At 44.9% G+C, this 24,163-nt stretch overlaps 2 protein-coding genes across 2 annotated transcripts in view; one reads left to right on the top strand and one right to left on the bottom strand.

The window, feature by feature from the left end:
* LOC148042155 (callose synthase 5-like) overlaps window positions 1-24,163 on the top strand; it is a 91,531-nt gene that overhangs the window by 37,633 nt on the left and 29,735 nt on the right. The gene's annotated exons all lie outside the window — the stretch shown is intronic.
* LOC148042156 (uncharacterized) lies at window positions 152-16,105 on the bottom strand. Its single transcript, XM_087686252.1, has 3 exons — window positions 15,930-16,105; window positions 15,674-15,832; window positions 152-662 (listed from the first exon to the last, which is right to left on the bottom strand). Exons 1-3 carry the CDS (start codon window positions 16,103-16,105, stop codon window positions 152-154), a joined length of 846 nt encoding a protein of 281 aa, XP_087542378.1.

The raw sequence follows: 24,163 nt of genomic DNA, 5'->3' as shown, positions 1-24,163 counted from the left end.
GAAGTGTAGTATGTGGTCCTTGATATGCCTCTGAGTAGAACACTATATCTCAGCCTTTGAATGTCTCCTCAAAAGCTCCCACATCCAATCGGAGGGCTCCATTACAGTGCCAAACTGCCACTGCAAGGTTGGTCCCATAGGTCTCACACCGTCATTTGCGGTGCCTCTCCATGACTACCACTCTCCCTCCTCTGTAGAAGGCGTGTTTGCCCTCCTCCCTGGTTGCCTTAATTTTTGGAATGCACTCCCTCATGTGGGCTAGTTGGGTTGGTGTGAGATCGTCACCCAAAAACACACCGGTCCCCTTCAATGTATGATGTTGAGCTAGGAAGTCTCTCCTAGCCTCCATGGTGGGGAAGCGGAGAATGAGTGCACGCTCTTTTGAGCTCTCTCCTTCTGTGCTTTTCTTGCCCACCCTCCAAGCAGAGACATGCGTGTTTTTCTTAATATTCATTAATGTGTATAGCACCTTGGTGTCCTCATCCACTTTTTCATGCATCTTCAGCCCCGTCACCCGAACATGGAGGGCTCTTATTTTCCTTTTTTGTTCCTCCTCCAATGTGTCATTGATTATGGTTGTTGTAGGTGCGTGTGCTGGGTGTTTCCCCTTGTTTGCAATTTGAATCCATTGCTCTGTCTCCTCTACTTTGCTGTTGGGTTTTCTTCAGCATCTCTACCCAAGAAATAGCCTCCATCGTCTCTTTTTTTGGAGTTGTACTTCCTCTTTGATGCGGGTGAGCTCCTTGGTCATGCTAGGTTGAATTTCTCCTTCCTCTAGCTTGGGGCTTAGTTGAATGTCAATCAGTAGCTGCCTAAGTGATCGAATCTCCCCATCTTGGGCTTCTATCTTTAATTCCAACGTTTTAATCTTATCGTTCAGCTGCCTATTCACTATGCTCAGTCCGTTGTCATACTCCTTGACTTTGTTGATGGCATTGGTAATCATCTTCTCTATTTGGACCTTCTCCATTTTGGGGTCGAACTCCGTCTTGTTGTGTTGGGCCTGTGGGGGAGCTTGATTTAGAGTTCAGAATAGAGGATAACCATTTCAATGTATGTGAGGAACAACCATTTCATGACAGGCTTATTGTGTGCAACAGAAGGGACTGTGGCACTAGGAGATGGCAGCAAGGAACTAGGGGCTCCAGAGGTGGTGGGTGGGGAGCTGATGGATTGCGGGAGAGGCTAGCGTTAGATGGCGCAGATAAAGTAGGCGACGAAGGGCTAAGGTGGTGCAGGTGACGAAGGGTTGCGGGATGGCGAGGGATCTGATGGCAAGGCAGACGGGTAGGAGCTGGCTAGCAAGCGTTGTTGGTGGAACGAGGTGGTGACCTAATGTGGAGCTGGACCTGATGTGGAGCTGTCGGATGAAAACGACCTGTCCTGTCGCGCGTGTCCAACTGATGTGGCCTGAGAGAGAGAGAGAGAGAGAGAGAGAGAGAGAGAGAGAGAGAGAGAGAGAGAGAGAGAGAGAGAGAGAGAGAGAGAGAGAGAGAGAGAGAGAGAGAGAGAGAGAGAGAGAGAGAGAGAGAGAGAGAGAGAGAGAGAGAGAGAGAGAGAGAGAGAGAGAGCGAACGATGTCGCCGCCTGTGCGTGAGGCCCTGCCGTCAGTCGTTTGACCCGTCGGCCCTGCCCGCCATCACGCCTGCTTGCCATCAGGCGTCAGACCAACGGGTCTGGGTCGCCGTCGGACCTGCACGCCGCCCCTGCAGACCTGCACGCCGTATGACCTGCTCGTCGCCCCTGCTTGCCATCCGCCCGCCCCTGTTCGACCTGTTCGCCATCGCACCTGCACGCCACCGGACCTGCTCGTCGGCCCTACTTGCCATCCAACCTGCCCGCTGTTCGACCTGTCCGCCAAGAGAGAGAGAGAGAGAGAGAGAGAGAGAGAGAGAGAGAGAGAGAGAGAGAGAGAGAGAGAGAGAGAGAGAGAGAGAGAGAGAGAGAGAGAGAGAGAGAGAGAGAGAGAGAGAGAGAGAGAGAGAGAGAGAGAGAGAGAGAGAGAGCTGGCGCGCCCTGTGGTCTGCGCTGTCGCCGCCTGACGCCCTGCCAGACGCCACCCCTCGTTCGCGCCCGCCCAGCCTCGGTTCGTTGGTAGGTCGCGCTGTCCATCGTCGAGGGCTACATCGCCGCCTCTGGTTGACGGTCGCGCCTGCTCACGGAGCCGTCCCGCCGCCCTGTTTCTGCCGCCCTAGCCACGGCAGCCTGCCCCTGCGGCCGTGAGTCAGCGGATCCGCCCCTGCCTGTCTCGCTGAATCATCTGAAGCCGCCCTGTCAACTTCACCTCTGCTGCGGCTCGAGGCGCCGCCTGTGTGTGCTCCTCCTTTCGTGCAGAGGCGCCCAGTTCCTGTGAAAACCCTGAACCTGACCTTCGTCAGAGAGGAGAGAGTTCGTCCTCTGTGTGAAGACAGCAGTATGGCTGGCCTGGATTTGGATTTTCTTGACCGGACGGTGGCAGCCCTTGGCCCTGATTCCGATGCAGAGGAGCCGGAAGATATGGTGCCATGCACGGAGGAGTTGCCGCCGAGTTCTGAACAGCCGCCTGCCGGCAAACGCTCCAAGCCTACGCCTGATGAGCCAATGAGTCCTCCGGAACGCTCCTATGCGCAAGTGGCCTCTGATCCGGTGGATTCGCAGGAAATCGACTGGGAGCATTTGCTGGACTTCGCCAATACTCTGCTTGGCGATTATGTCCAGCATAACACCGAATCTTTTTCTGTTGCGGGAACGGATGATGTGCTGGAAGCCACGGTGGACCCCAAATCAGTCTTGCGATCTTTCTCGGTGTTCTATGACCGTGCAGTTATTCTTTTCTTCACTGGCAGGATCCCAATGCTTTCGCATATTCGCCAGTGGCTGCACCATCTATTGCAAGGGGAGTCGGTTGAGGAGATTTTCCTTGGACCTCGCGGGTTTTATGAGGTCCTGCTGAAATCGGAAACGCATCGCGCTGAGCTCCTGTCCAAGTTGCCGCTATTCTTTGATCGCCGTCTGGTTCATGTTGTGCCATGGCGCCCCATGGCCGACTTCCAGCACCTGCTTCAACGCGAATGCCCGGTGTGGGTAGAGGTGGAAAACTGTCCGGCGGTCTATTGGCCCATGTTGAAGGATGCGATGGCAGTTGTGGGAACAGTGCTGGTTCCCCCAAGCCTCAGGGCGATGAACCGCAACCGTTTATGCATGCTATGGGACACGGCCAGGAAAAGGCCCGCGTGGCTTCGCCTCAATTATTCGGGCATGCATCCTTTGTATTTTCGCTTAAAATGGGGCAACTTTGCGGGCCACTGCTTTTCGTGTGGTAAATTGGGGCTTTTCATGGCCGAATGCCCTGAAAAGCAATCGTCTTCGGCTGATGCGCAGGTTGTGCTGCCCAAGGACGACATGGTGCTTGATGCCACGCCCCAGGAAGCCCTTCAGTCTCCTCATGTCATGGACAAAGGCAAACAACAGGTCCGAAGTGTGGATTCCCGTTGTACTGACTGGATTGAGGCACGTCCTCAAAAAGGTAAAAAGTTGGATACAGGCTTGGCGGATCCTGGGCCTCCCGCTTCCCAGGATTCCGTGCGCACGTATACGCGCCGGAAAGAAATGGCCACTTCACAGCAGGCTCCGCGTCCTAGGGCCCCGTCGGACCCCCGCAATCAGTCTCCAAGGAGAGCCTATACCGACGGCCCCAGAGGCCCACCTGCCAAGCTGGCGTTCGATGCCAAAGGAAATGTTATTACACCCTGGGATCGGCGTTATCCCCGCCCCTCTCCCAAGGCAGTGGATTGCCCTTCTACCTCCAACGCAGGTCGCCAGAATTCTTTTGCAGTATTGGCTGATTTTCTGGATGAGGGTGTCCTGGATGCTCTCGCGGAAAAGGTGAAATCGAGGCAGCAGGTGCCTCGTTCCTGACTTCCTTCTTTGAGGATACATGAAGATAGCCACGTGGAATGTGCGAGGCATTTGCTCTCGCCATAAGCAACATGCCATGTGGACCGTCTTGCACGAGAACCAGTGGGATGTATTGTGTGCAGTTGAGCACAAAAGTCACGGTGAAGCAGGAAAAGTGATGGATTGTCATGGATTCCGCCTGTTTTATGCGGGGACCCATGCTACGCACTATTCGGGCGTGCTGATGATTGTCCATGAGAAATATCAGCCTGTCCTTGTTAAAAATGATATGCAGGGCCGCTTTCTGGTGATCGAAGTCTTATTTGAAGGCGAGATTTTATGGCTGTTGGGCCTCTATGCTCCGAATGATGCTTTAGATGTTTGGACACTCTTTGGTCAGGCCTCTGGGCTTCGCATCAATGCCCTTAAGTCCGCCCTTCTCAGTTGCACGGAGCCTGATTTGCAGTCCTTAGGCTGGCAAGGCCAGGTGGTTTCCCGTGGCTCCATTGTCAGACATCTTGGATACCCATTGGGGGTGGATGTACGGCCAAAAGCCCTGCTGGAGTGGATTTCACAAAAATTGGCAGCAAAGTTTATGTATTGGAAGTCGCAAGCGTGGCCATTCCATGTCCGCCTCAAAGTGGCCCAGACAATCATGCTTCCAATGCTAACGTATTTCCTGCCATTGTTGCCATGGACTCCTACTACTTTGAAGGCCCTCACTCATCCCATCCGTTTCATGCTATGGAAGAAGGACTCACTGCAGGCCGGCATTTCCTGGATTTCTTGGTCACACGCATGTACCCCTAAGCGCATGGGTGGCGGAGCGATTTTGGATGCACACACTTATATGTTAGCTCTCCGTTGGTCCCTTTTTCGTGCCATGTGTGTGGATCACCACCCTTGGTCCATCATAGCCCGTTATTTTCTTGAGGACAGCGGGCTCCGCCATGGCAACACACGGCTTCGGGCCTCCTGGTGGCATGTCCTTAATGCTGACTCTCGTGTTTCCAGTCCCTCTTCCTCTTTGTTACTGCACTTGGTCGGCTCTTGGAAAGTGGTGCTCCAAAAGGCCCGCTGGCACCCAGTGGGGGACCGCTTGCAGACTAACTCCTTTCAGCTGGAATTGTTGGCAGTATCGAGACTCCTTTCATGGGAAGATAAACATCAACTCAGACCAAGATTTAATCGCATGGCCCGTTTAGGTGTGATGTCGGTTGCGGATGCTACCCTTGCTACTCGCAATGTCCTCGTCTCATTTCGGACTGCGCGGCGACTCTTTAAGATCCCGCGTGGATACCGTGATTTGTGGGAGCAGCTTTCGTCGAAGCTTCAGGGTCGGCAACCCTTTCCTGCCTTGACGGTGGATCGCCCTTGGCAGGACTGGAATCTTGCAGGCCGCCTGAGTCTGGAAAAGGCCTCCACTAATCAGGTGTATCATCTTCTTGTTCAAGATCACCAATGGCTGGGAGAGAAAGCTAACACTGTTTGGGGACTGCGGAAATCGCTGTCATGGTGGCACAAAACGCTGATGGAGGGCTGGCAAAATAAGACACCTTTCAAATGCAAGGTTTTTCTTTGGCGGGTAATGATTGGTGGTCTTCCTCTGGCCTCGGCCCTTGCCAAGCGTCGCATCTCGAATGGCAATTGTTTCTTCTGTACCACACCGGCGGAATCGGCCCGGCATCGTTTTCTCTCTTGCCCGCTCGCCAAGAATATCTGGTCACTCTTGTCGCACATTTGGCGCGCGGTGGTGGGATCCTCGCTAACTCCTTTCGATTGGGTTTTTGTGCGCCCGAAGTATTCCGCACCGCCACAGTTGCATGAGAAGATCTTATTTCACTTTTTCAGATATTGGGGATGCTGGCACATTTGGACCACGCGCAATGCTTTTCTATTTGATTCGGCCTCTAATGTACCCCGATATATTGCCAGGCTTAAAGGGCTCTTGCATTGGCAGCTGGATATCATCCGACACTCCGACTTGCTCCCTCGAGAGGATTTGCATCCGTGGCATATGGCAATTGCCTCTGGGTCGTTGCCATGATTGGTGTAACTTTTTCAGTGCATTACTACGGGGCTTCCCCACACGTTGGCCTAGGGCCCTCGTGTATCTTGTAATCAGAAAAAAGAGAGAGAGAGAGAAAGAGAAAACCTCTTCACATGATGGCTTTGTGTCATCATGTATCTTGTAATCCAGTAATCTTGTATTTTTTTCGTAATTAATATAATTACCTTTTACGAAAAAAGAGAGAGAGAGAGAGAGAGAGAGAGAGAGAGAGAGAGAGAGAGAGAGAGAGAGAGAGAGTTGTAGCCTTGGGGGAGGTTATGGACGTCTTGTTACACTTGCCCAAGGATAAAAGTCCGGGTTGGGATGGTCTCACCAATGAGTTCTTTGAAGCTTTTGCTACCCAACTGGCGAAACCATTGCAGGCTTTGTTTCAGCAGGTGTGGGAAACGGGGATCATGCCTTCCTCATGGAAAGAAGGACTTATTAAACTGCTTCCAAAAGTTCCTTCGCCATTTAAGTTGACACAGTGGCGCCCAATTTCTTTGATGGGTTCAATGTACAAAATCTTTTCCAAAGTAATGGCGAATCGGCTCCATAAGCATCTCCCTGCCCTTGTGCACCCTCTCCAGTATGGTTTCATTAAGGGCCGAAATATTCTGCACAATGTATTGAATGCTCAACTGGCAATTGATTATGCAAGGCATTCTAATCAGGAGGTAGTACTGATTCAACTGGACCTGGAAAAGGCTTTTGACTATCTGGACTGGTCTTTCGCTGAACTTATGTTTGCTATGGGCTTTGGTGCTCGGATGTCTCGTCTAATCTACACCATTAGCGCTGCGGCGTCTTCGCGAGTCATGTTGAACGGAGGTGTTACTGAGCCATTTGTCCTTGCCCGTTCTGTCAGACAGGGGTGCCCTTTGAGCCCTCTATTCTTTGCCCTTGCGACACATCCAGTTCTTTCCATGTTATCTCATATGGCAGCCTCTTCTCAGTTGGCCGGACTGTCACTTCCTACAGGACAGCACTTCATTAGCCAATCCCTGGCGGATGATATCTTTATGATTTTGCGTGCGGACAAGGATAACCTTCGAAAAGCATTGGATGTTTGGGGTCTCTTTGGTCAGGCGTCCGGCTTTCGTATCAATGCGCTCAAATTAGCCATTCTAAGCTGCACGGAGTCGGATTTGCAGTCCTTGGACTGGCAGGGTCTGGTTGTTCCTCGTGGCTCCATTGTTAGGCATCTTGGGTACCCTTTGGGTGTTGATGTTTCCCCAAAGCAGCTTTTGCAGTGGATTTCTCAGAAAATGGTGGCTAAGTTTATGTATTGGAAGTCTCAGGCCTGGCCCTTCCATGTTCGCCTCAAAGTAGCCCAGACAATTATGTTGCCAATGCTCACATATTTCTTGCCATTGTTGCCCTGGACTACTACGACTCTGAATGCTCTTACTCAGTCTATTCGCTTCATGCTATGGAAGGACTCATTGCATGCAGGTATTTTCTGGATCTCGTGGTCGCATGCGTGCACCCCCAAACGCATGGGTGGCGGAGCTATTTTAGATGCCCAAACTCACATGCAGGCACTCCGTTGGTCTCTTTTCCGCGCCATGTGCTCGGATCATCATCCGTGGGTCGATATAGCTCGTTATTTCCTTGAGGGCCATGGGCTTCTGCATGGCAATACCCAAATCCGGAGTTCTTGGTGGCATGTTCTTAATGCTGATTCGTGGTTCTCCAGTTCTTCTTCATTGTTGGTTACTCATTTGGTATGTTCTTGGAAACACGTCCTCCAGAAGGCTCAGTGGCATCCAACGGAGGATCGCTTAGCTACTAACTCTTTTCAATTGGAATTATTGGCAGTCTTGCGTTTACTTTCGTGGGAAGGTAAACATGAGCTTAGACCACAATTCAACCAGATGGCACGTTTGGGCTTGTCTTCGGTTGCGAATGCCACCCTTGCCAGTCGCAATGTGCTTATATCGTTTTGTACAGCTAGGAGGCTTTTCAGGATCCCTCGTGGATATAGGCCTTTATGGGAACAGCTTTTGAGGGTGCTCCAGAGCAGACAACCCTTTCCTGCCCTTGCTTCGGATCATCCCTGGCAGGATTGGGACCTACAAGGCCGGCTGATTTTAAGCAAAGCTTCTGCTAACCAAGTGTATCATCTTCTGATTAAAGATCATCAATGGCTAGTTACTAAAGCGAATGCTTTATGGGGATTGCGTAAATCCCGGTCATGGTGGAGGGCAACTGTGATGGAGGGCTGGTTGAACAAGACACCCTTTAAAAATAAAGTCTTTCTTTGGAGAGTGATGATTGGTGGTCTTCCGCTTGCTTCAGCTCTTTTCAAGCGACGAATCTCCAATGGCACCTGTTTCTTTTGCACCACTACTGTGGAATCCGCCCGCCACCGATTTATTTGTTGCCCCATCGCTAAGAAAGTCTGGTTATTTTTGTCGGCTGTTTGGCAAGGGGTGGTTGGTTTCACCCTGCGCCCCTTTGATTGGGTTTTTGGCCAGCCCAAATACCCCACTCCGGCACAGCCACATATGAAGCTCATGTATCACTTTCTTCGATATTGGGGCTGTTGGCATAACTGGACCATTCGGAATGCTTTTCTTTTTGACTCCGCCTATGATGTTCAGCGGCATATTGCAAGGCTTAAGGGCCTCTTGTATTGGCAATTAGCTATTCTCCACCATTCTGATTTGCTCTCTAGGGAGGACTTACGTCCCTGGCATATGGCAATTTCCTCCGTGACTTTGCCATGACATTGTAACTTGTAGTACTTAGAACCTCTTCACATGATGGCTTAGATTGTCGTCATGTATCTTGTAATCAAGTAATCTTGTATTTTTTTTCGTAATTAATACAATTACCTTTTATGAAAAAAAAAGAGTTGTAGCCTTGGGGGAGAGTGGTTAAAAAGTATCCAGTTTTTCATACTAAATCGTATGAATATGTATAGCATGGTATTGTACGGATCTTATTGTAGGGATCAGTCCGTACTACGTTTGAAGACAATCCTACGGTAATCCATCTAAGGGCATTGGCAACCATATTAGTTGCACCCTTTTAATAACGAATTTTAAAGTCAAATTCTTGTATAAGCTTTGCTAATCTCACCTTATGGCCACGGAGATTAGGTTGATCACAAAGCTATCTTAGCAAATGGTGGTTAGTCCAAATAATGAGCTAGATGCCGTACAAATAATGACGCCATATTTTAAGTGCATAGATGATTGCTAGTTGTTTCTTCTCTTGAGCAATGTAATGTGTTTAAGCATTAGTGAGCTTATGGCTCTCGTACTCGACGATTGACATATTTGAGCATCGGTGAGTTTATGGCTATTAAATGCGACAGGTCGACCGTACACCCATAGCATGCATAGTCACTTCTATTCGTATGGATCTCAAAAGGTTTATTTGAATTGATTATTTGCAACATTGGTGTAATGGTAACCAACCCTTTCAATATTTAAAAACATTGATTGAGCTCACTAGTCTAAAAACTAGCAAACTAACAAACTTTTTATTGCTTCGAATATCCTTAAGCAAATGTGCTAAGGGCTAAAAAATATGAGCATAGTTTTTAATGAACTTTTGAAAAAAGCTAGTGAAACCCAAAAAAGATTTTACTTATCTTATGGTCCTTATAATAAGCCAATCGAGTACCATTTGTATCAATTGGGATACCATCAATTGAGATGATATGTCCAAGATATAACAGCTTCGTTTGAAAAAATTCACAGTTGGATAGTTTTGGGAACAATGGCTCTCGTCTCAAGAGACATACAATGATATGGAAATGGTTCACAAGTTTTTGCAATGACTTACTATAAATAAGTATGTCAAGGAAAATGACTGTTCATTTTTGAAGATACGGACCAAGCAAATCATTCATCATTTGTTGGAAAGTTATGGAAGCATTAGTTAATTCAAAAGGTAGGACAAAAAAACTGATAGTATCTATATCATGTCGAAATGCAATTTTGGGAACATTGTTTGAAGCTATTAGTATCTGATAGTAATTGGATATAAGATCGATCTTGGTGAAATATTGTGTAGCACAAAGTTGATCTATAAGGTTATCCATTTAAGGTAACATATATTTTGTTCTTGACGGTCATCTTATTGAGACCTTTGTAATCAACACAACACATCATACCATTCTTTTTTTTAGCGAGAAGGATAGACATGCTTCATGGAGGTTTACACAGTTTAATAAAACTCTTAGCTAGGCAATCGTGAAGTTGGCTATATTGTCTTATCCTTTTGAGCTAACCTATAGGAGTGTTGAGAGATGGGATGGCTCTTTGTCCTTTTGGGTCAACCTATAAGAGTGCCGAGAGATGGGATGGCTCTTGGGCACTGTCTTTGATCCTATGGTCTAATATACCATGAGACGGTGGAAGTCTGTTGGGTAATTCCGACGGAAATGCATCAATGTACTTGTAAAATTGGATTGAAATATTTACTTACATTTGAAGTCATATCAACATTATTGAAAGAGATTGAATTACATTGCAAGTTAGATGATTGAACTTTTTTCAATAAAACAAGTAAGTAATAACATTCGGATCACAAAAATATCTACTAAACTTCAAAGCAGATATCATAAATACATTAGCTTCGGTGGTCATGGAGGGTGAATAGTCTTAGATTACATAATAATGACCACCATGATGTGCAGTTTTTTGAGCTGAGAGTGAATGTGTAGAGAGTTGAGAGCAGTAGAGTGAGAGAGTGAGTACGACACTTGATGTTCGGTACAAAAGACTAGTGTACCACTTTTAGGTTTTGAATATATATAAAGTACAACAAGTTAAGGGTGCGTTCACACCCAAACAGGGTAAAAGGTAGGGTGAGCCTTTATTTCCAACAACCTCCCATCTAAAGGCAACGTGCCTGAAGGTAGAGGAAAGAATCAGCTAAGTCTATGTATGTGCAGAGTTGAAAGACACATATACTATCCAATCCCCATCATTTGGTGGCAATGAGCAAACCGCTCAGTTGGAAGACCCTTTGTAAGAAGGTCTGCAAGGTTATTATCTGTATGTACCTTGACAAGCTCAATGCCTTTGCTATCAAGTATATCCTTGATAAAGTGATACTGCACCTGTATGTGCTTTGGCTTTGCGTGAAAGACAGGATTCTGTGCCAGCATGATAGTACTCTGACAATCATAGTGGAGGATAGGAACCTCTATAATCCCAAGCTCTCTACCAAACCACTCCCATCGCAAATGCAATGTTAGGACGTGTAGCAACCATAGAATATATCAAGCTACCAACAATTGAAGCATAGGGTAACTTGCCATTTCAGCCTTTCCATCATCTGATGTAGGGCTGTCATCTACATTAAGTTTCACATATGGAGGCAATGGTACACTAATAGCTTTCCCCCACTTCATAGTGAAATGTTGCAGAACTCTCGTAACATACTCTTGCTGTGAGAGATAAAGCAGACCCTTTGATCTGTCTCTGAGTATACACATGCCAAGAATGTGATTTGCCTCACTAAGATCTTTCATATCAAAGCTATTGTGTAGACTTTGCTTCAAGGAGTCCAAGGCATGAACATCCTTGCTTGTAATTAGCATGCCATCCACATACAAAACCGAGAGAATAAGGCTGCCATCTGCTGCCTTCTTGGTGTATAAGCAATGTTCAACTTGAGAATGATGAAATCTCTAAGATTGCATGAATGTATCAAATTTGTGATACCATTCTCGTGGTGCTTGTTTCAGCCCATACAGACTCTTGTTGAGTTTACATACCATGTGCTCTTTTCCCTTTGCAACAAAAACATCAGGCTGTTGCATATAGATCTTCTAATGCAAATCACCATGTAAGAAGGCAGTTTTTACATCCATCTGTATGAGTTCCATGTCCTCAGATGCAACCAAGCCCAAGGTGGTTCGCAAAGTAGTCATTTTGAGTACAGGAGAAAAGATTTCATCAAAATCAATTCCATGTTTTTGCTTATACCCTTTAGCAACCAAGCGTGCCTTGTACTTGGGCAAAGAATGAGAAGTGACTTTCATTTTGTAAACCCATTTGCAATGTAGCACTTTTTATCCTTTTGGTAAATGTATCAAATCCCAAGTGCCATTCTTCATGAGAGATTCCATTTTTGATAGCATTGCTTTTTGCCATCTCTTACTATCTTGTCTGTCCATTGCTTCTTGGAAGCATGACGGTTCACCACAATCTGTAAACATGACATAATTGACCACATATTTTACTCTAGGAACAAATCTATTTGGCTGTTTTTGCACTTTGGTTGACCGACGGACATAGTGGTCAAATTTGCTGGCTGTTCAACCTACAAATCTGCATTAATAGCTTGCAGGTTCAACATGATGTATAGTTGGTTCAGGTTGTTCCAGATGCACATGTTCTTAGTAAATTTGTGGGACATCATGGGCAAGATCTTGCTGATTATTTTCAGCATCATTCCTTGCATATTCAGGGACATTTACAATAGGTATTTGCTGCTGTCTAACGGGCATTCTTTGTTGTCCTATTGGTACATCCTCTCGAAATATAACCCTTCTGACCTCCTTTTTTCTTTCAGGTTGTTTGTGCATGCGATCTTCTCGGAAGATGACATCATTGCTGCGTACTATTTTTCTTTTCTCGGGATCCCATAATCTATACGCCATCTCACCTTCATCACCATATCCTAGGAAAATACATTTACAGGTCTTTGGCTCAAGTTTGTTGCGTTCTTCCTTGTGTATATGTACAAATGCCTTGTAGCCAAGCACTTTCAAGTGAGCATACGAAGGTGGCTTGCTCGACCACGCTTCTTGAGGGACATCTTCTCCTTCTTCTCTCTCTCTCTTCCCCCCCCCCCCCCCCCCCAACACACACACAAAAGACTTGTTTGGTGACCAATTAATCAAGTGTACAACTGTCATAACAGCCTCTGCCCAAAAACCATGGGGTAAAGCAGCATGTGACCGTATTGTACGGACCTTGTATTGAATGGTCCTATTTATACGCTCTACAACACCATTTTGGGGCAGATTAGAAGGGCCAGTAAGCTCCCTTTTAATCCCTTTGCTGTCACAAAGGTCTTGAAAGGCTTTGGACACATATTCTCCACCATTGTCAGAGCGAAGGCATTTTAATGTCTTGTTGGTTTGATTTTCAACAAGTGCCATGTCTCGTCTTTGTGATGGATTGGATAAACCCATACTTTGCGTGTGGCATCATCAACAAAAGTAATGAAATACTTCTTCCCTCCTAAGGATAATCTTGGCATTGGACATATATCTAAATGTACTAACTCTAAGGGTGAAGACTTTAGATAAAGAGATTTTTTGTGTGACGTTTGAGCATGTTTACCATAAATACAATGATCACACTGTTCAAAAATCATCATACCTCAAAGATGGTAAATAAGCCAAACAAGAGAGCACTTTCATTCCAGATTGATCCATGTGTCCCAACCGGCTATGGCACAAAGAAACACTTGGCTACTCAGTTATGGCAACAACATGGTCACGCACACTAGATACATGCAAATGATACAATGTATCACTTTTGGACCCCTTGACAACAATGCGAGAGCCCTTACAGATTTTCCATTTGCTATCCCCAAAGGTGGTGTGATAGCCTTCATTATCTAGTTGCCCTGTGCTTACTAAGCTCTTCTTGAGCTGAGGTACATGTCTCACATTATGCAAAATAAACATAGAGCCATGCTGAAATTCTAGTTTCACACTGCCAATGTCTGGAATTTTACATGCATAGTTATTCCCCAAGTGAACAACACGACATACAACACCATTGTAGTCAGAGAGTCACTCATGATGTGGTGTGACATGAAATGACATACCTAAATCAAGTATCCAAGTATGCATATCATCCTCAGATGCTGCAATCAATGCATGTGTATCCAAAGAAGAAGCAAGAAGTACATCACCATCATTGTCATTATCATGAGTGACTATATTAACCTCTTCTATTTTCACATTGCTTTTCTTTTTGGTAGATTGGTTGTCTTTATTTTCAGCCTTATTGGCTTCATTGTTTTTGTTTTTGCCCTTCTCTTTCTTCATTTGAAAGCACTCTCATTTGTTGTGCTCTTTTTTGCCACAATGATGGCACTCCACATTTTTCCCACGAGATTTGCTGCGTGCTCTGTTTTCAGAACTGCTCTTATGCTAAAATTTGCCTTTGGTGTGTAATGCATTTGAAGACTTGTTTGCTGAGTTATTGTGCCTATTGAGTTCTTACATCAACAAAGAACTTTTCACATCAGAGTATAACAACCGAGCATTCGAATTACTCAAAGCTGTCTTTAAAGTATCCCAACTTTCAGGTAGAGTGCATAGCAAGAAGGTAGCTTTGAACTCTTAATCAATATGGGAATCCAAAGCAATTAGTTGATTGAAAATTGAGTTAAACTCATTCAAATGTACAGACATGGCTGTATCCTCTTTCATTCGAAAGTCCATCAGTTTTTTCAGCCAATAAACCTTGCTGGCTGCACTTTTTTGAGCATTCAATTCTTCAAGCCTTTGCCACATTGCATATGCTGAATTCAGCTTCTCAATGTTAAAGAGCAAGTTGTCTGACACTAAGAGCTCAATGGTAGAGCGAGCAAGCTTGTTCAAGTCATCCCATCCGTCTTGTTCCATGTCTCTTGGTTTGATTCCCTTTGTTTTGATGGGCTTTAAATGTTTCTTTCGCACCAAGACGTTGTAGCATTGTTTTTTGCCAAATTGCAAAATTATGTGCATCCTCAAGTTTCTTAATGTGCAAAAGATTATTGCTGTCACTATTTTCAGCCATAATTTGCAATCCGAAACTGACTAACCAGTCACCAAAGGCAAGCCCAAATGTGACACAAGTGACTACGGTACACGAGTACCAACTAGCAATGAAAATCCCAAGATTGCAAAAATTTCAGATCTGCAAATATATTTTCAAACTTAAAAAATGTCATTTGTCGCACTCCTCAAGCAATTTCTGACACATTTAGAGTCCAAGCCACCAGTACATGTGAAATCCCCAAAATTTCACTGTAATTTTTGCTCCAAAGGCATTCCCGAGCATAAATTTGACAATTTGGATCAAAAGTCCCAAACTTTTAGATGATAATTCGTTCACATTGCATCAACACACGTACCCAAGTACATATACCAGGCAATTCTTGCACAAATTGATGAAATTCTGCAAAAGCCCCAAATTTCTCAGGTCCGATGTGTACAAATTTCATTGAAATTGAAGAAATTTCAGTGAAATGTGAAAAGCCCCAAAATTTCACGCACAAATGTGCACTGATTTTGCAATTTCTAAGTCAGATTGTCCACTTTTGCATTAAAGTTCCCAAATCCGAGAAAACCCCTAATTTTCTTGGGCAAAATTTGACTTTGTGCCTTTGCGTGTGAATGCCCGATGAAGAAGAAAAGAAAAAAAGGATATTTTTGATAAAAAAAATGTTGATCTTCGCCCATCGTTGCTTGGGCTTGTTGGGTATTTGACTCACGCCTCACTTACGCCTACGCTCATATGGGAGTGTCGGTGATCAGTAGGACACTGGGGCATTTTTTACTCTCGGTATGAGAGGTTTTTTCCCCCAGACTTATAGTCTTATTGTCGTATGTGCTTATGTTACACACTTATGGGCACTTAGTGTGTGTCGGGTGTGAACACCCTCTACAACCCTAAGGTTTAAGGGTTGTACTTTGTACTTTCTTGTCACACTCTTTCAGTCGATTGGATTGGGTGTCGTGCTTCACTCTGTCTCTCTCACTCTCACACTGTCTACTGTACTCTCAGCTGCATTTCGATCCTATCACCATCTTTACATTTGGTATCAGAGCAGTCTGCAGTCTGCAGACTGTAGCCCCCACTGTCTGCGGCCCTCGTCAGTTCTGCAGCTCTCGCCAGTAGAGCTGAAGGCACCATCAGTACCTGTGTACGCCACCTGTCCCAGCAGCGCCTCATCCTCGTCAGGCACGACCTGCAGCTCGTCACCCGTACTGCTCGTCAGCTCCACCAGCCTGGTATTCGTCCGCCCTCACCTGCCTGTGCAGTCGCCAGCAGGCCTGAGCGTCGCCTGCCTCCAGCACGCCTGCCTCCAACGTCGCCTGCCTCCAGCATGCCTGCCTTCAGCTCGTCTGCCTGTGGCCAACACGCCACCTGTCTGGTCGCATCGTCGACGTTGCAGCGCGACGTCTTCTGCGTGTGATTTGACCATCTGCTCAGTCCACGTCAGCTACCCGCCCGACTGCTCAGCGACCTGACATTTGACTGTCTGCCCAGTCCACGTCAGCTACCCGCCCGACTGCTCCGTCTGCCAGCGATATGCCTAGCGTCTGCCCTGACCACGTCAGGTATTTTTTTCAACAAAAAAAAATTATCCCTTTATTCCAGAATAAATTTCTGGCAAAGGAGGTTCATACGCAGCAGGCACAGCATACAGGATACAAGTGTGGACTAAATTTGATGCAAATTTCTGGGCACATTCATCAGAAATTTTGGGGCTTTTATGTATTTTGAGGACAGTTGCATATGAACTGCAGTTACAGTCATAGAAAGACTGTTTTAAACAAATTTTTGGCAAAAATTTTGGGGATTTTGATATTACAGTGTTGCTGAGCACTATTTGCACCTTGGGAAGCGTGCATTAAAAGACAGTTTTTGACAGAGTACGCCCTTGCACATTAATTGCAGAAGTGTGCTTGCTGCAATTTCTGGAAATTTGCAGATTTCCAGTCCTTACTGCTTTGACATTGCTCATTTGTCTTTGGAAATTTGTCAATTTGTCATCATGGCAAATCAGGGAGGTGATGTATTTACGTATGTATCGAAGGAAGACAGATTGGACGGAAACAATTATTTGCTATGGTCATTTATGATGAAGAATGTATTAGTGGCCAAGAATTTATGGGATTATGTTAGTGGAGAGGAAACTTGACCGAGAGTTGTGGCTCCCGTTACTCCTCCTCCTCAAGGGGCACGTGGACAACGGGGACCTCAGCCCGCTCCACCTCAGCCACTTCCTCCAAGAACTGCAGCTCAAAAAGCTTGGGATACATGTGATGCACAGGCCTTGTCGTTCGCTAATTGCTTTGGCAGTTCAGCGGTCCATCATCCCTCACATTCGTTCAGCATCTTCTTTACGAGATGCATGGCTGACTTTGGAGTATATGTTTGCAGGAAAGAATGAGACTAGGATCTCTTTCTTGAAGAAAGAGTTAGAGACTTTGAAGATGAATGAGGGTGATTCTATGCAAGATCACTTGAATAAGATTCAGGACTTGAGGGAGCAGCTCATGAATATAGATGAGTACTTTTCGGATGCACAGTTGATATCCACCACTTTGAATTCCTTACCTCCTTTGTACTTGTCTTTTCATACTGCATTGAACCTCACCATGAGGATTGCCGAGCACCCACTTACTTTTATTCAGCTGGTTAGTTTGCTTCTAGAGGAGAAGCAAACAAGGAAAAATAGTGGTGTGGATGCTATAGTCTCTGAGTAGGCTTTTGTGGCAAGACAAAAAGGCAAAAACAGCAAGGTGAAAAATGCTCCATAGAGTTCTGGCACTTCGGGCACATCACAGAATCAGGCACAAGGGGGAACGCAAGCTAAAAAAGGGAAATGTCATTATTGTAAGAAGCCAGGCCACTATATCACTGAGTGTAGGAAGCGCATTGCCAAAGAGGAGAAGGAGTCAGGAATGTCTGTTTCTACTACTCCTTCCAGTGCTAGTGAGTCCGCGTCCTTTGTTGTGGACAGGGACTATTGTTTTTACACTTGCAGTTATGACATCTCTTGGGCCGATAGAGCACTTAGCTCTACAGAGGATGCTGATACTTGGTTCTTTGACAGTGGTGCTTCTAGACATATTACATCTCGCAGAGATCTGTTTGCTTCAGTTAGTGCACCTCCCGTTGGGAAATCTGTACAGTGTGCCAATAATGCATCATACCCTGTTTGTGGTATTGGGGAGATTCAGCTCACAACCATTGATGGCTCTATTCTCCGCCTGCAGGATGCTTTGTTTCTGCCTCGAATCAAGAAGAATTTGCTTTCTATTTCTTCTTTGGCACGTTGTGGTTTGCAGGTCACATTTGATGATGACCGTTGCATGGTTAGAGATAAAGAACGCTTGACTTTGGTCTTGACAGGATCTTTGTGTCATGGTTTATATGAGCTGGATGCTCTTTCAGTAGATCAGTCGGCATACTTGACATCCACTCTTACTCTTGCTATGATACAGGCGGAGTTATGGCATGCTCGTTTGGGACATGTAAACTTTGGCAGCTTGATGCTTTTGCAGCGTACTTAGATGCTGGATGGCTTACCTCTCTTGGAGAGACCTCCTGAGCACTTATGCGAGGGATGCATTTTGGGGAAAATGCATCGTTTCTCATTTCCCTGTGATGTTGCTTTCAGAGCAACAACCAGATTGCAGTTGGTGCATTCAGATGTTTGTGGGCCTATGCAAACAATGTCATTGGGCGGTTGTTATTATTTTGTGACATTCATTGATGACTTTACACGTTTTTGCTGGGTCTACTATTTGAAAAAGAAGTCAGAAGTATATGATGCATTTTTGGCTTTCAGTGCACTTGTTGAAAATCAATCTGGATGCAAAATTAAGACTCTCTATTCGAATCGAGGGGGGAATACATGTCCTCTATGCTGAATTGTTTTTTGCAGCAGAAAGGTATAGTCCATCAGTACACTACTGCCTATACTTCACAGCAGAATGGGGTAGCAGAGAGGAAGAATCGGTCACTCATGGAGATGGCCAGATGTATGCTGAAGGCAAAGAGCTTGCCTCATAGTTTTTGGATGGAAGCAGTCATGTGTGCTTGCCATATTTTGAACAGATGCTCTACCAAAGCCTTGAAGACCATCACACCTTTTGAGGCTTGGAACAGCCGTAAACCTTCTGTTGGCCACTTCCGTACCTTTGGGTGTCTTGCCTATGCCCATATTCCATAGGTACTTAGAAAAAAGTTGGACAACAAGGCTGTTAAGTGCATTTTTATGGGATATAGCAATGAGAGCAAAGGCTACAGACTCTATGATCCCGTTACAAAGAAGGTTTTTGTCAGCAGGGATGTTGTTTTTGATGAAAAATCAAAATTATCCTTGGCTGGTTTGGACACATATCAGGCTGCCCGTGATGTTTTTGAAGGGCTGCTGCCCATTACTTTTGGTGATTCAGCTGGAGCTTCAGAAAATGAACCTAATGTTCAGCCAGCTGCTCCTATGGAAAGTGCAGAAATTCAGCCATTGGCTGATCGGAATATTCAGCATAATGCTGAAACTGAAATTCAGCAAGAGCTTGCACACAGTCAGGAAGCTAGACAGTTACCTAGATGGTATTTGCAGACTATGCAAGATAGTCCTTTGGATGCACCCATGGCTGGTCGTACTAGAAGGCAAACTCGTTTGCATGATTTAGCACATACCATGGAGTTTGTTATGGCAGCAAGTACTTTTGATAATGAAGAGCCTGAATGTTTTGAGGATGCACAACACAGTGTGCATTGGATGGCAGCAATGCAAGCTGAATTAGATTCTATTACTAAGAATCAAACTTGGGATTTGGTGTCCTTGCCATTTGGGAAGAAAGCCATTGGAACGAAATGGGTCTACAAACTAAAAAGGAAAGTAGATGGATCCATTGATAAATACAAGGCACGGCTTGTAGCTAAAGGCTACGCACAGAAAAAGGGCATTGACTATGAGGAGACATTTGCTCCTACTTCCCGTATGACGACCATCAGGTCTATGATTGCTTTGGCTGCACATTATGGTTGGACAGTGCATTAGCTGGATATCAAGACTGCATTTTTACATGGGGAACTTCAGGAGGAAGTTTATGTACAGCAGCCCATTGGTTTGCAGTTGAAGGCTCAGAACATTTGGTATGCAAGCTCAAAAAGGCACTATATAGTTTGAAACAAGCTCCTAGAGCTTGGTATGCAAAAATAGATGCTTTCTTGCTTGGTCAGGTGTTTCTAAACAGCTCATCCGAGTCTACCCTTTACGTATGTAAAGAAGGGGGATCTATGCTGATTATATGTCTTTATGTTGATGACCTTTTGCTCACTGGAACACATGCTGATCAGATGTCAGCATTCAAACAAAATTTGCAGCAAACTTTTGACATGTCTGACTTGGGAGTTTTGCATTACTACTTGGGCATCCAGTTCATACATGATGCTAGAGGTATTGGGCTATCACAGTCAAGGTATATTGGGCAGCTTCTTGAGAAGTTTGGCTTACAGGATTGCAAGCCAGTTTGTACCCCCATGAAACCTGGACTGAAACTGTCATTACATGATGACAGTGATTTGTTTGATATACATACATATGCTCCTGCAGTTGGATGTCTTATCTACCTATGCAACACTAGGCCGGACATACAGTTTGCAGTTTCAGCTTTGAGCAGGTATATGCATCAGCCACGTATGTCACATTGGCAAGCTGTCAAGCGTGTTTTTCGTTACTTGTAGGGTACTCGATCTCTTGGATTGCTTCATGCCAAGGGGAGGCCACTGCAGTTACATGCTTACAGTGATTCTGATTGGGCTGGTGATTATGATACACGTCTCTCCACTAGTGGCAATTGTTTCTTTCTTGGCTCTTCTTGCATTTCTTGGCTTAGCAAGAAACAATCCACTGTTGCCACATCGTCATGTGAAGCTGAATACAAGGCAGCGTTCACTACCACAGTTGAATGCGTATGGCTTAGACGCTTGCTAGCTGATCTGGATATATCTGTTACGGAGCCTACTCCTTTGTTCACTGACAGTCAGAGTGCCATTGCAGTGGCACGGAACCCAATGTTTCATGCCCGCACGAAACACATTGAGATTCATTATCACTTTGTCAGAGAGAGGCTACATGCAGGTGATATTAGCCTTGTCTATTGTCCTACCACCAGTAATGTGGCAGAGATCTTCACCAAAGCTCTTCCTCGTGACAAATTTGAAGCATTTCGCGATGCTTTAAATTTGATATCCTTTGGTGGCGGATGATCCTTATACTCTTGATCACTCTTCACTCCAGGGGGGTTTGTTGGGTATTTGACTCACGCCTCACTTACGCCTATGCTCATATGGGAGTGTCGGTGATCAGTAGGACACTGGGGCATTTTTTACTCCTGGTAGGAGAGGTTTTTTCCCCCAGACTTATAGTCTTATTGTCGTATGTGCTTATGTGCTTATGTTACACACTTATGGGCACTTAGTGTGTGTCGGGTGTGAACACTCCCTACAACCCTAAGGTTTAAGGGTTGTACTTTGTACTTTCTTGTCACACTCTTTCAGTCGACTTCTGCTCGTCTTCGCTTGATGCCGCGTGGATTGGTAGACGCGCACTAGATTCTTGATGACTGGCCTTGGTCGCCATTCGTCCGCCACTAAGTTCGTAAGCTCCTCGACCCCCTGCCGCACATCGGCTATTGCTATTCCATTTGCCTAAGAGCGCGTCAGTTGCTTGACTTCCTTGTCAACCTGTCGTGTGCTTGTCCTGTGACCTGTGACCTGTGACCTTGCAACTCCTTATCACGTGCGACATATGAAGCTCTTGCTTGCCTTTGCCTCTTACACTCCTGTCATGCGGCTTGACGCTTGTCACTAGCTTCGGGAATCGTGTACAACCTATGCTTTGATACCGGTTTGATGTGCAGTTTTTTGAGCTAAGTGAATGTGTAGAGAGTTGAGAGCAGTAGAGTGAGCACGACACTTGATGTTCGGTACAAAAGACTAGTGTACTACTTTTAGGTTTGAATATATATAAAGTACAATAAGTTAAGGGTGCGTTCACACTTGAACATGGTAAAAGGCACAGTGAGCCTTTATTTCCAACACATCAAGTTCAAAAGATAGTACATGAGTTTTATAGTCAATGTACAAAGATGAATATCTATCAAAAAACTTGGCATACTATGAATGATATTGACATGGTTAAAGCTCATCAATCGAAAGTCCGAGAGCTCATGGTGTTGCTAGATCGAAAGATCTAAGCTTGGCACCATTTTATCCCAATGATCCATAGTGGGCCCTTTCACATAATAGACACGATAAGCTCAGTTAGCGGGTACCATGTGGAGCTGCAATTTCTACATCAATTGAGAAGAAAGAAAATTGTGAGTAGAGCAATATTGAATAGAACTGTAACTTCTTGGCTATTAATATAATTAATGATTTTTAAAAGGTCATAGGAGTAAAAATAGTTTTGTTTATGGAGCAACCATTAAAACTAATTGCATTAACAAAACGATCTTTCGATAAAAACTTAGAAGAAATACCTAGAACTTCTAGAGTATTTACCGAAGCCTTTAAAGTGGACTTTGCCCTTTTAGTTTGAGGACACTCGTTATCACATGAAAGTGCCCTGTTTGACGACAAACAAAGCAATGACCCTTAGAGTGATTCTTGCTTTATGAGTTACTTTGTGTTGATCATCCTCATTCTTGTGCAACTCTGAAGTCTATTAATGAGTTGTTGTTGGGTAGAAGGTTTCTTTGGCTTGAAGATGGAGATAGTTTGATGGGACCCACCTATCGATTAATTGCTCCTACTTGTAACCAAAGTACTATCAAAGTTTTTGGCGTACTTGTAGATGTCCTCTAATGAATGTAATGGATTGCAGAGTATCTCATTCTTGTAGTCTACGGCAATTCAAAAAGATAATGCATGTAGAGTAACGCCTAAGGATTATCCGAAGCCTTTGTTTTGTGCTTTGAATTTTTGTTAATATGTATCCAAGGTTTTTTTCTCCATGTTGAGCTTAGACAATCTATAGAAATTTTTAATTTGATCATTGGTTACGAAACGCTTTTGAAAAACGGATTGAAAGTTTGACCATGCTTCTAGCTTGGAGCATGGCTCCCCTTGCCACGTATACGCCTTCCCTTGTAACATGATTTGTATATGTCCAATATGTTGAGCATCATTGAATTGATACAAATCAAAATAAGTTGTCCATTTGGCTAGCCAGGAGTTGAACTTGTCAAATCTCTTGTTCTCCCCTTTAAAGGGATCATGTTGGAATTGAAGAGGCAATGTCCTCATGGTTGTGGACACATGGAAAATGGGAAGTATACATCTCGGCCAATTGTCATTTTATTTCTTTGATTTTAGCTTGAAGAATCACCACTAGTGATGAATCTCCATTAGATTTCATGGAAGAAGATCCATTGGGATGCTATTTGTACGCATATTTGGGCTCAAAATGGACGGGCATCCTCCATGTGTTGAGGGTTGGTAGGAGCGGATGTATCGAAAGGAGACACTGCATGAGAGGTCACAGTGTCGATAGGAGAGAGGAGTGTAGCGAACAAAGAAAGTTTGGAGAAACAGAGAGATGTGAGAATTCAGAGGTTAAAGAGTGGGAGAGAGGAGAGTAGAGTAGAATGCAAATAATCTGCATTTAATTCCGAGCTTGGGTCCCTTTTTTGAAAGGAAACAAGCAAGGGTTAGCTTTGGCGGCTTGCTTAAGGAGTATACTTAGAGAGTTGAAGTCGAAATAACATTAAAACAGATTTAGTACCCTTGTCTAATGTAGTCAACATCCCCATTACCCCCAAAACATTATGTGGGTTGCAAATGTCTTGCGCTCGACACATATATATGCTCAACCATGTCAAAATATGATCGACATAGTTGTGGCTGATGCCACGTGCCCCAAGGCGTGTCACAGCACCTCCAAGAACTGTCCACAGTATTGTCCTTGTTGGGTGCAGCCGCCCTATTTGGTGTAAAGCCATAGCTCAGCCATACCTCCCTTGTGCAACCATCGTGCATCCACCATGTCTAGCGCTACACTACCCCATCCTCTCTCTCCTTCCCATCCCTCCTCTCTCTCTCTCTCTCCCCCGTCTTTCTTTTCAACTTGATTTTCCCCATCCTCTCCCTCTCTTTACCGTAGTCACAAATAGCTCGACTCTCTCTCTCTCTCTGTGTCAACATCATATTTTTTTCTCTCTTTTCTTGACATCATTTTCTTTCTCTACCCTTGACACCATATTCTTTCTCTCTGCTCGACATCAGATTGTTTGTTCTATCTGACATTAAATCACTTTTAACAAATGATGTTAACATAAAAATTAACAATATCATCAACATAATTATTAAATGTTAAGAACAAATATTTTTAACGTTAAAGTTAATGATAACGTTAACATTAAATGCTTAATCAATTGTAAAAACAGAAATTGTGATGCCCTTACAGGTTGAGGTTTTGGTCATTGATGACGGTTTGCCATAGCCTAGGGGTGGCAGC

This window comes from Lygodium microphyllum, chromosome 1 (genome assembly GCF_053477565.2).
Source record: "Lygodium microphyllum isolate KBCC chromosome 1, Lygodium_microphyllum_v1.1.10, whole genome shotgun sequence".
Classification (NCBI taxonomy): Eukaryota; Viridiplantae; Streptophyta; class Polypodiopsida; order Schizaeales; family Lygodiaceae; genus Lygodium; species Lygodium microphyllum.
The sequence above is the reverse complement of the archived record's forward strand: the minus strand, read 5'-3'. Positions and strand labels throughout refer to the sequence as shown.

Excerpts from the sequence above, each read along its gene's own strand:
- LOC148042156 (XM_087686252.1), bottom strand. The coding sequence starts at position 16,105 with ATGGTCAAATCACACGCAGAAGACGTCGCGCTGCAACGTCGACGATGC. Across the intron at positions 15,833-15,929 it reads GCTGGCGACTGCACAGGCAG|GTGGCGTACACAGGTACTGA; the intron begins GTGAGGGCGGAC and ends CTGCTGGGACAG. Across the intron at positions 663-15,673 it reads GAAATGCAGCTGAGAGTACA|AAAACCCAACAGCAAAGTAG; the intron begins GTAGACAGTGTG and ends GAGATGCTGAAG.